The sequence below is a fragment of the Epinephelus moara genome, chromosome 20 (genome assembly GCF_006386435.1).
Source record: "Epinephelus moara isolate mb chromosome 20, YSFRI_EMoa_1.0, whole genome shotgun sequence".
In the NCBI taxonomy this organism is placed as follows: domain Eukaryota; kingdom Metazoa; phylum Chordata; class Actinopteri; order Perciformes; family Serranidae; genus Epinephelus; species Epinephelus moara.
The window spans coordinates 29182770-29195780 of record NC_065525.1 but is presented as its reverse complement, the minus strand read 5'-3'; the positions used below and the strand labels follow the sequence as shown (position 1 = coordinate 29195780).

The following is a 13011-nucleotide window of genomic DNA, read 5'->3' as shown; positions in this document are numbered from 1 at the left end:
CATGTTTCAATAAAACAAGAAAATTTATATTACAAAGACATTTGAATGCCATCTCCTTTCAATTCATTCTACCATTATAGAAGTGAAAACAACGCCTCACCATGGGCAGCCCCCTCACTCTGACATCTCTCTCCACTTTGTGCATGTATAGGTCCTGTTTGTGCATGTGTGTTTCTTTCGGACCTGTGTGTAATTGACAAGCAAGAGTGAAAACACTGAATTTCCCCTCAGGGGGATTAATAAAGTAAATAAACTTAAACTTAAAAAAGATATTGGAGCATTTCAACTTGATTTGGATGCTGATTAACGTGGCAGTGACTGACACTTTGAGACTTCAAAGCACTCAGGTTGGCCATACTATACGTTATAAAACATTCAAACGGGAAGTGAAAAATACTTCTGGATACCATAGTCTGTTTTACACTGCCTCTTCAAGACGGGAATGTCGTGCTATTATTCCACCTCACCGTTCTGTATGAAAGCTATGATCACAGCAAAAGGGCACAGAGTTGTTTCGCCATTATACCAGCAGCAGAGGTAGTAACATTCATTCACTTTCTGTAACCACTTATCCTCTTGAGGGTCGCGTGGGGGGTTGGAGCCTATCCCAGCTGACATTGGGTGAGAGGTGGGGTACACTCTGGACAGGTCACCAGACTATCACAGGGCTGACACATAGAGACAGACAACAATCCACACTCACATTCACACCTACGGACAATTTAAAGTCACCAGTTAACCTGCATGTCTTTGGACTGTGGGAGGAAGCCGGAGTACCCGGAGAAAAAACGCACAGAAACCCTCTTGCTGTGAGGTGACCGTGCTAACCACTACACCACTGTGCCGCCAAGGACAGGTCCAGACCATGGAAGGAACGTGTGTGCCATTTTGGTTATGTGTGCGACCAACCACCAGGAGGTTTAAACCATCAACTTCTGTAAACTGCTTCTGAAACTCACCGCTGTCCTTCAGGCCGTTCTCCTCTATGGTCATCTGCTCTGCCAGCTCAGACAGCGACTCGTCGATGGTGTGGCTGCCTCGTAACGTCTGAGACAGACGTCGCTTGAACCGCTTCATCTTCTCCATAGAGCTCTCGGGAAGGGGAGGCCTGAGGATGACAAATAAAACAGATATGTGAGAAGTGGTTTTAACCCATGTAAGACAATGATAAGAAGAGATACGGCTTGTTTTCGTTTCAGAGGAACACTTCCACTATCTGTAAGCTGCAGTGTTGATACAGAGCGTGACATTTAGCTGCCACTGCCTTTAATTCAAAAGAGTATGCCTCATCCGCCCGCAGCCATGTTTCACAATCCCACACCAAGAGTCAAAGTAAATCAAAGACGCTGTTAGATCACCAGGTATCTGACTGGGCGAACAATGACACGGACAAATCAGCACTCTGACGTTAATTATGACTCAGCTCATTGGGGCATATTACTTTACATTCCTCCCTCTGGGAAAACATGACAAGTTGGTGAGAGATTCTTACGGGTGAGTTTAGAGTACGGTCCCTGGCACAGCGGACTGTAAAAGCAAATCCTAAACCGGGGGGATTTGCTCCTGAATGGAGCAGGACTAGCCCGGGCCGCATCGAGTCTACATCACACATTCCAGCTGCATTTACTGTGTACATGAGAGTAGCTGATTGTGAGAGCTGGAGACAGTCTGTGTGTGTCTGATAGTGTGTGTGTGAGAGAGTGTGAGTGAGGAGACGGAAAAGAGTTCAAATCAAGACATCAGGGTATTTGGGAATGTTTGACAGGAGCAGATTACCAGCAGCCTCTCCCTGTGACATCAATGTGGAGATCATGACTCCACTACTACTGCAGATCTGGACAAGTGTCTGTCTGTGACGATGATGAGTAAAGTCAGACATGAAAACACATGAGTAGTGCAGCCCCTCGGGGCTCGCTGCCTGTCAACCATTACCTACCGACAGCCTTTTGTTTTCCAGCTATCACTCATAACCTGAATTCTGTCCAGAGAGGCAACAGCTGACTCACACAGCCAGAGACAAATAATGAGAACATGGTCACAGAGCAGGGTACGGCTCAAACTAAGGCTGCCCTTGAATCAGTTAGGATAGACTCTTTGTTAAAACAATACTCACATGGCTATACGTACATCTAAACACTTTAAGTGGCTTACATTTTTTGCCCTGTCCACACTGGCTGCAAAGAGATTTGTGTAATTTCAAAGCGAGTGATTGGGAGATAAAATCCACAGTGTGAAAAAAAGCATTCAAAGTTCAACAAAGGGAAATGTGTGACAAATTAAGAGGGGATCTCCAAAGTTACTGTCTTTTTTAGAACAAAATTCCCTCTTTGTGCTTCCCCGGACAGCTTTTTCCTGTTTAACCATAGCAAAAGCTTTAACTAAAAGGCAAGTTCTTGTCAAGCACCCTTTGAATTTGTGTAATTGAGTCCGTGGAAGCCTCATTTTATCTTTGGAAAAATTTACAAATGCATTTTTGCATAAAACGACAGCTGTTTCCAACCATTTCCATTGGTACTGCAGGAGTTAGGGTTATCTTCTTTGCCAGTATTGATAGAAAAATACATGAAAGCAACCAAAAACTGTTTAATAGTAAATCAGAGTCTTGCATTGGGTAAGGTACTCTCAAGTACCTGGTGGGTGACCCATAAAATAGGAGATTTGTGGGTGTTCTTTCCTCCTAATTTCATTTCTGGGTTTGGTTTTGAGTGAAAACAGGAACATGTAGATGATATCACAAGTGCTGGGTGATAAATATATTGAAATAAAATGAGAATAATAATATATTCATCTTAGTTTCACATGTATGAACTGTCCCTACATCATGAACATGCTGCCTGAAGAAACTATTCCAACAGCACGTTGTTATAATTGCAGGATTTGCAGTTTTGGGTCGGACACTGATCTTGTGTCAGTGGGATGGGTCAGGTTGTGGAACGAACTGATCATAAACGTGGTTACAGTTCAGGAGCAGGTCTTGCAAATCAGACACACGCAGGACTCTGTAGTCACTATCATCCATTCATCCTCCCATCCACTGATGAATTTAAGGACATCATAAAGAATGTGGTGACAGAGACATGTGCTTGGTTTTCTTGAGAGGCCACTGTGTTTGAGTAGTTGTTGTTTTATTGTGGATTTTTGTCTTATAAGTTGTATTTATTGCATTTTAAATGTGTTTTGATTGGCTGCTACCTCGGCCAGGTCTCTCATGTAAGAGAGATTTTCGATCTCAATGGGACTTCCTGGATAAACAAAGGTCAAATAAATAAATGAATAAATAAATAAAATAGCCATGTGACGACTGTTTTAAGACAGACTTGAGAATATGAGATGCAATCTTTTAGGATGTCCTGATTTGACCTTAAGTTTGTGTGTTTCATTGTACACAGAGAACAACACAGGATCAGGAGCATGACAACATTTTACAAACAAGGGCTAAATCTAACAACTCTTTTTCAATATGAATTCATCTGTTGGTTATTTCTTCCATTAAACTGGTGACAATAACTTTAAGTTCCCAGAGCCCGGGGTCATGTCACCAAACTGCTTGTTTTCTCCAACTAGCATCTCACAGCCCAAAGAGATTCAATTTACAACAATGTGAAACAGAGAAAAGCTGCAAATCTTTACATCTGCAAACAAAGAATGTTTGGCATCTGTGCTCGATAAAAGACTTAAATGATTAACAGACTGTTGGTGATTACTGCAGTGGAGACTGGGAGAAGCATCAGCCCCAAATCAGATTTGACTTGAAAAAACGTTAGAGCAGTGAAAGATTTAAAGTCCAAAAAAACATGACAACAGCAGCAGCCAATCAGTGAATGAAACTGGTTTCCCAACATGGCACCTTGATTTATAACTGGCTAGTGAAAATACAGATGATTCAGCAGCTGCATGGCCTGTTTCTCACCCCAGATAGTGTGAGTTTAGCAATCCAGCGGCTGGTTTATAAAGTTTGTGCACAGAGTTTTAAGAGGCAGTGAGCCTGCCCCCATTCCCTGCCGCACAGCGGACAGCAGCAACCGTCTGTCTGAACTGGGCTGAAGGCCAAAGCAAACTGGGACAGTGCAAAGACGAAATATTAAACTGTAGCCTAGATCATGAGCACTTCGACGGGGGAACTTCATATACTCACAGCTCCAGATAGCAGTGAGGTAACTGAAAGTCTGAATACCCACGAACTGTAACAGGAGAGTAAAATGCATCAGGGCTCTCCTGTTGGTTGAATGGTTTACGATCAACATACAGATGTGATGTTCCTAGTTTGACTCTGGCCAGCAATCTTTGTCACAACATCAAAGTTCCATTTTGGCAAATAGGTCAAATCTACGGGGTCATAAGTACACGAGAAGGAGCACTCCTCTACACTGCAGCCTTGTTTTTCAATCCAGACCGGTCAGAATATATATTTTCACATCATAATCATGCCTTGCCTACATTTATTATACATACTGCTCTTCTGTGCTCTCAGTCAACAATCAATCTAATTATCCTCGGGACTGAGATGAGGCAGGACGTCAACTCGACTGTCATAACAGCTTCACATCAGTCCGCTTGGTGACACATCAGCTCCAGCATGGGCAAGCAGCCTGTCGTCTCCTGAACAGCTCACTGCGTTACCCACTCGCCTGCTGCAGCTTTACACGCAGCCTGCAACATGGGTGCTATACAGAGAGAGTACGCTCATTACACTGACGGAAAACTATTTATTCACCGCTGTTGAAGGCTGCCCTGAAGGAGACATCAGAGTTCAAAGTTAGGAGTTTGCAATGACTGTTTTCTGACCTTTTCTGCCCACAGCAAGCGACACGCTCGACGCAAGTTATGTGCAAGTCGTCAATGAGTCAACACAAAGTTAATCTGCAAGAAGTTAATAACTGATTCATCATATCAGTCATTTAATAAAGCAAAAGTGCCAAATATTTGTTTATTCCAGTATTACACGAGGACATGCTGATTTCTGTTATATATCATTGTACAGTGCATTTTGTTGAAGATATTTGGGGGCTTTTTTCCTTTACTTGATCAGACAGATACAGCGTGAAAGGGAGGCAGAATGGGGGGACGCCATGAAGCAAAGGGCCACAGGTTGGAGTTGAACCCATGGTTGCTGCAGCAAGGACAAAGCCTTTGTGACCCTAACCCTAACTCCACCAACCAAGCCACCGTGTGCCCTGTAAAATGCATATTTTGTTTTTTTTTTAACAGTTTGTAGGATAAAACAAGATATTACAAAAGTCACCTTAGGGTCTGGGAAACTGAAATGGATATTTTCATTAATCGATAATGAGCACATTAACACAGTTATTAGTTGAAGGGCTGCAACTAACAATTGTTTCCACTGTTGATTAATTTGTTGATTATTTTCTAGATTAATTGATTAGGCTTGTTGTTACTAAATGTCGAAAAATGGTGAAAAGATCACGTCCTAAAATGTCCTTTTTTTCCCCACAGCTAAACGATTTTATCTTAGAGTAAAGAAACGAGAAAATATTCTCATTTAAGAAGCTGGAATTATTCAAACTGATTACTGGATTATCAAATAAACTGGTGATTAAATAAATTGTTCAAAAAGCCTCAGTAAATTGTAAACTCTAATAAGTCGTAGCCCTGATATTATTCTGTACAAAAAACCACTATGATGTGTTTACAATCAAATCAGGATTATCTGGCACCAAAACTGGGATAAACTGACAGGCCAGTCACTGTTGTTTTTTGCAGTAAATCTCTCTTCAGTTTCCATGGCAATATCCAGAATCCCCTCCTGATTTATGAACGTATATGATGTGGATAAGAGGGGGCGCATTAACATCTCATAAATAACCGGGATATGACCTAATATCCAGCCGAGTCTGTGGATACAAATCACTTTCTGAGTGCTCAGTGGAAAGTTAATGGCATCAGAAGGGAGAGGAGGAGGAGGAGAAGAGGAGGGGGGTCCGTCCACTGTGCACCCGTATTCGCTGGCCCACGTTCCTGCTCTGGGATCGAGTGTGGAGCTTTGGACATGATCCCTGTTCCGAGCCTTATCCCTGCTCCCCTAAGTAGGCCGGTCTGAGGTCTGAGCTCCAGATCTGCTGGGAGGTGGCCAGGGAGGAGGAGGAAGAGGAGGAGGACAGGGGGGGTTGGAGTGGAGGGGTCCGAGCACTGCGCTGATTCTGGATTTGTTGCCACGGCAACCCCACTGCTTTTTCCATGTTGAAAATGCAGAGCACGGCAGGAGACTGCATGCATGCTGATTTTCCGTCTCCCTCCATCTCACATCCTATAGCAACCCCAACCCCCCCTCCAGTCCTGCAGCTCCCCGCCTGACTACGTCTGCATTTTCATCCCTTAAAACAGCCATCAATACCCATCACAACACGACTCTCACCTCGCAGACAGGCTGACATCTCCAGCTGTATGTTAAATTTAATTTTCCACCTCTGTGTTCCTGGCAGTACAGTCTGCAGGAGGCAGCGGGGCGGGGATGCAGGGGAAACAGGAGGGAGGCGGGGGGCGTGGAGCTTTATGGATGCTGCAGTGGTGACAATAAACATATGCTTCCTATGGATTCTGTCCTTTTACTGCTGCAGCCGCCAGCCAGCAGAAACTGTGCTAATGATGAACAGAGGGCTACTTAAAGGGTAAGAGGTCCTGCTGTGAGGAACCACCACCCCCCACGGCAGCCCTGTAATGCCAGACTGGAGCTCCACAAGCCACCATCACTGCAGAGGTCTGTGTAAATGTCCCACTTTTGCCAGACGAACCAATCACACAACCGCCACCATCAATGCCACAGGGTGCCTTCTGACTGGGCCACCCACAGAAACAGGAAAAGCAAGGTCGCAACCTCTCTGTAACCCCTGAAGGGTTCAGTAAACCAGCTAACGTCACCGCCTTCAGGAGAGCGGGGGTCCTAGAAAATGCCTGTCTCTCCTCCCCTGGCTGCCTCGCACACAGGAGACTACAGAGAACAAGCGTGACTGTTGGCATGATTCACGGGTGAGCTCAGCCTTGCTTTTCTAAAGAGCAGCCTTTTCTCATCCTGGCCAAGACAATGAGGACATGAGTGAAGGAGCTGGCTCCATTATGGGGGCCTTATATAAAGGCTGCATTGTGCACAGTAAAAAGTAGGCTTTTTCAGGAGACGCAGGAGGTAGTGGTGTGCTGCATGGTGCGGAGCTGAGCTGAGCATGACAACCACGCAGGCATGCCCCCCCCCCCACACACACACACTGCAGCAGGTGAGGCTTCACTTCCGCACTGGCTGAACTTAATCAAAAGCCAGGCACACGAAAAAGGTCTTATCAAATTTTCATCTTTCCTTTGCTCTTTTCCATCCTCGCTGACACACACTCTCTCCTCACCCTGCTTTCACACTTGTCACACGTGTCACCTGCGTCCGCAGGGGCTGAGCGGCGCTGACAGACAAGTCAGTGCTGATGTGTGTGTGTGGGAAATACAGCAGACACCTCAGCCAGAGCCTGTGGCCGAAGGAGGAGACCAGGCCAGACCGGTGACGCACAGCCACAGATCTCACAGGCAATAAGATTCAACACTAGCTGATTAACACTGCTGCTATGGTTACAGCGGCTTGAGTGACAGGCGTGCTCCTCTCTAAGCTTCCTCTGTGGCCCAATACTGCCTGCGGTTAGACAGTAGATGAACAAGTTCCATATTGCAGGTTTGTAGCTGCAGTTTAATAGTTTACTGAGCCATAATGTGGTTTTGTAGACTCCAGGAAGAGCAGGTACTCTCCGTTGTGGAGGCCATGTGTGCAGAAATAGGGTCACTTTTACTACTGCTATTCATATGCTAGATAACTGTAGGCTCTGATATCAAATGTGGGCTTTTCTGAGGTTGCCCTAAAGGTCCAGTGTGTAGGATTTAGGAGGATATATTAGCAGAAATGGAATATAATACAATAAGCATGTTCCTTTGGTGTATAATCACCTAAAAATAAGAAGCGTGTTTTCGTTGCCTTAGAAGGAGCTGTTTATATCTACATAGGGAGTGAGTCCTTGTTTTGGAGAGGAAGAGACCTCTGCGGACAATTTGGCTCCCTTTAAAAGTTCCTGAACACCTGCATCTTAGGTTAGCAGAGAAAAAAGGTGAGCACTCATTAGCAGGTGCTGGGCAAGCGGATAGTCTGCGACGAGCTTTAACAGTGTCAGAGAAACTGATTTGCAAAATAAAACTGCTTTATTTAAGATTTTTTTGGCTTTATGCCTTTATTGGATAGGATAGTTTTGAGCATGAAGGTGGGGGAGAGAAAGGGGATGACGTGCAGCAAAGGGCCACAGGCTGGACTTGAGCACGTGGCCGCTGCGGCAAGGACATGGCCTTCATATATGGTATGCCTGCTTTACCCACAAAGCCACCAGGCACCCCGATAAAACTGTTTTATTCAGTGTTTTTACTGGTTTTAATCACCTGGTCTGTTTGTTTTTGAGAGGAAGAGACCTCTGCGGATTATTTGGCTACGGCTAAAGTTTTAGCTGGCTGCAATCCTCACTGCTAGATGACACTAAATCCTTCACACTGCTCCTTTAAATACACAATCACACCCAGAATTAGCTCAACAAAAAAAGCTTAAAAAAAAACCAACAACCACCGCAAGACAAAACTCATTTTGATTAAATTCCCCTCATAAACACGTCATGAATAAACCAGGACTTTGACATTACACACACACCATTCACATGAAAACGATACATCTACTGCACCACTCACACTTCACACAGTTTATGAATGGGATGAAGGGCCCACATGAACTGTGACAGATAAGCCGTGTGGACCCAGCTGAGATCAGCAGATAGGGCCTGATATCATCTGGCAGGCGGCACACTTGTGTCACTCCAATATATAATACAGTTTCTTTTCTGTCCAATCTAATATGTTGAAATCCTTTGTGGATTAAATCAGGGTCAAATAAAACATTTTTTCAGGCTGGATCCTGGAAAATCAAGAAAGATTTCAGGTGTTAATTTCTCCCCATAAATACATTTATTTAGTCATGTTGATACCCTTCATTTATTCTAGATAAAAGGCAGCACAATTATCACAGACTTCTGTTTGGCTCATCAGGAGATAATCGCCCAGGCGTGGGCTCATCTGATCTGAGCCTGAGTCAAGTCACCTGGCGTCCGTTTGTGAGCAGAGCATTAGCATCAGAGAGAGCGACAATTAGCCTCCCCCTCCCTGCTCGTCTGCGCTCGTCGTCACACCAGCCGCCCCGGCAGGTCCTGATAGCCTTTCATGGCTCTTAAAAGAGAACAACAGGCAAGGCTACTATCTAACTAAGGGCAGACGGCAGAACGGGGGTTATCAGAATATCAGTTTCCATATCAAACTGCAAACACAAACAGCTCTCAGCAGCCTTTGTAGTAATTTCACACAGCCTGCATGCTAAGCACAGTTGTGTGTTACAGCACTTGAAGGAAACCCTGCAGAAAGTTAAGCCGGTATCTTGTTTGTAACTGACTTTTTTTCTGTCTTTGTTAGGGCTCCATGAAACTACTTTCAAATCATTTTGATAGGGCTGCAACTACCTGTTCTTTACATATCTATTAATCTGGTGATTATTTCCTTTGGCATTCAGCTGGAGTCAAAACTGCGGTCTTCAAACTGCCAACCAACAGTTAAAAAACTAAAGATACTCAGTTTTCTCTCATACATGGCAAAGAAAAGAAGCAAATCTCCACTCATGAGATGCTCTGACCACATAATGTTTGATATTTTGGGATGAGAAACTACAGAAATATATAATAAATTATCAAAACAGTTGGTGAGACATCTGTTAACTACATGTTTTAGCTCTAATCTGATTTGACATGTTAAAGGTCAGCAAGTATTTTTAAAAATCCCCTTAACAGTTTTCCACAGCCCACAGTGATGTCTTCAAATTTGTTGTTTGGTCCAACGAACACAAAGACATTCACTTAATATGAAACACAGCAAATCATCACATCTGTGAAGCTAAAACCCGCAAACGTTTGGGATTTTAGCTTGATGAATGAGTGTTAAGCAGCAGCGATGAGCTACCCAGTGGGATACATACATTCACTAACATGCGGTCGTGGCCAGACCGGCTTACCACAACAAATAACAGAGAAGCTCAGATTACGACATATGCAGAGGTGGGATTGCTTCAGTCTCTCATGCAGAAGTAATCACTCTCAATCGTCACTTATGACTCACTACAGGTAAGTGGTGGTGTATTTTTCTGCAGAGACGCTACCCTCTGCCTGTATCTCCTTATTTTCTGAGCCTAGGACGTTAATATACGTTATAAATATATATACGTTTATATCCCTTATAAGTCAGGCTTTATAAAAAGTCAGGGACTAGGTGGCAGACTGAAGGCAGCAGGCATCCATGAGACACACTGTGCAGAAAAACCACAAATATAGCGAGGCAAAGCGCCAAACAAGTGAATCTGGGTTTGGTTTTACTTTGCTAGCACGCTTGTTTACAAACAGTAACAGTTCTGCATCATATACCTTTAATTAAAAGAAATGATTATGGAAACACTTGCTTCCATAGTGCTCCTTTTTACTTCCCATTTGAGTGTTGAGAAACTCACTCAGCTGTGAATCAAATGGAAAATTGATAATTTTATTAAGAAGGAACTTATTTTTAGCTGCTGAACACTGGTCTACTTTCTCAATCCCTGATTAGAAACCCACTGAGCCAAGGTAGAGCGGGCCTGAGGGGGGGATTCTAAATTCAGCTAATTAAATAACCAAACACATGGATTTAACGTAGTCTTTTATTAAACCACTGAGAACTTAATTATGAACACCTCAGCACATCTCAAATATGCGGAGCTCTGCTGGCTGTAATAACGTTGGTTTGAAGGAGCACATGTGTGTGCTTCCAAATAAAGACCAGACAAGTGTTCAGACAGCTCCCGCAAATCCTGCCAAGAGTGACAGGAAAAACGGCAATATTTGTCCCTCACCTGTTTCAGACATTAATACTTCAGATGACGACCCAGATATGCAGTGTAAGGAATTACAGTATAACTCGATCAAACAGGTTCACAGCCAGCTGGCTCAGTGGCCGCAGCGGGGGTCTTTACTACCATCAGACACGTCTAAGATTCAGACTGAGAATCTGAGATAGAGAATCAGGGAGTGGAGGCGGCCAAGCTCGCAGGCAGCAGCATTTGTCCTGTGGGGCAACTGCATGTGAGGGGCATGAGCTGCATGCCGGTGCCAGAGTTCTTGTGTTAATGCAGCAAAGAAAAGAGGAAGAGTTTGTATTCATGGCTATCTATAGACAGGAGTGGTGCCTGTGACATAGCAGCTGCTCCCCGGAGAGCGGTGACACATTAACCTTCAGCCAGCTGTCTTGGCCTGACGCTTAAACATGAGCGAACATACACACACTAAAGGAGAACTCACACTTAAATATACAGGTCCTTGTACTTTGACCAAAATCAGCCAAAAAGTCAGTTAAGTTTGGTTTGACATAATTCTGTGTATCAGTGTGTGTCCAAAATTAGACATTGAATCTCTGTCAAAACCACATCACACTCATGTGTACGCTTCCACACACACCCATACACATACTGGACCATCATCTGATCTGCACTGGGACTCGAGGGATCAGCACCGCGTGGCTACAGCTGTTTCACAGCGGGTCAGGTTACCCTGCCACCACCATCCCCAAGGCCCTCACCAAGGGAACGACCCCACGTCAAACCAACACACACGGGTACACTGTGCCCCGACAGCTCCCTGCCCTCCTGCAGGTAGCCGGCTCAACACGAGGTATTTTGAGCCCAAAAAATGACACACTTCCTGAAGCTGCTGAGTGATACACATCATTTATGGAAGCTCAGCAGCTCATGGCCGTCAAACTGAAACCTGCTCATAGGAAATGAGAGAAAGTCTTTTGACGGATCGTTCATTTAGCAAAACAATGTAAACTGTAAAGAGGGACAAGCAGGACTGGGTATTTAACCTCAGTGTGTTTGATCAGGTCCTGACCAAAAATGTTTTCATAGCACAGAACTGAAAGCGACAAAAGCTTTCACTGAGTGCTTGCTGCAATACTTGTTCTTTGATCAGAGGGTTTCTGGCTTTAATCATATTTTTGGCTGCAATTATTTGAGCTAAGTTGTTGTTTGGCTGCGAGACAGCATTTAACATTTCAGAGAGGAAAAATGGCTCTGTAGGAAAACAGACTTCATCAAAATACAGTTCTGAAAAAGTATTGTTTTGGTATCTGTGCTGAAACTATCAGCACAAGTATCAAAAACATGAAACTCAGCTGTAGAGTTGTTGTCAAAAATATTGATTTATCAATACTTATACATTCAGAATATTTTTAACAGTTTAAATACTCATTTTCCACAATATTGACCTGTATCAACTGCACTTTCTCACTCTCTCTTATGGTTAAAGTTTACTACGGTCATTCTGCTGTTCTCTGCTACTGACCAAGTCATTGTTTCCACGCGGTATCAAAAATTTAGATTTTTCAAGGTATTATATTGAAGTTAGAAATTCCGTTGCTGTGATGAGACAGCCGTAGAAGCAAAGTGTATTCTCTCATATAAACAGTAGGCAGGGTGATGGTTAAATATCACCACCTATCGAATCAAATCTTAAAGATATGATCTTATTTTACAACTAGTTGATAAATCAAACCCACAGAACATTGATCAGAAACCAGTTTCAAATTGTTCAAGTGATGTTTTAAGTAAATGTGACAATGTTCTTACTTTTAAAATGTGAATCTTTGTCTGTTTTTTTGTCCTCTGTGATGGTTAACAGAATATATTGGATTTTGGAGAGTTGATCAGACAAAAAAACTGGAAGACACGGACTTGAGCAGTTCTCTGTATTTTTATATACTTAACAAATCAAGCAATACAGAAACTAGTTAGCAAATTATCGGATAATGAAAATACATTAGTTTACAATAGTTTCTGAGCATGCTATGATTAAAAAATATGGCCGCACAGCTAATCGAAATGCCATAAAACTTAAATTAAAAGCCTAGTCCCAATCAAACGCC

At 43.5% G+C, this 13011-nt stretch overlaps 1 protein-coding gene across 2 annotated transcripts in view; it reads right to left on the bottom strand.

The window, feature by feature from the left end:
* The window catches only part of LOC126408584 (cyclin-dependent kinase 17-like), a 47321-nt gene that overhangs the window by 31936 nt on the left and 2374 nt on the right, over positions 1-13011 (bottom strand). For both annotated transcript variants that reach the window (XM_050074219.1, XM_050074220.1), the window contains exon 2: positions 960-1108. In XM_050074219.1, the coding sequence (XP_049930176.1) occupies positions 960-1086 (127 nt within the window). In that variant the 5' untranslated portion in view covers positions 1087-1108. The remainder of the gene's footprint in view (positions 1-959; positions 1109-13011) is intronic.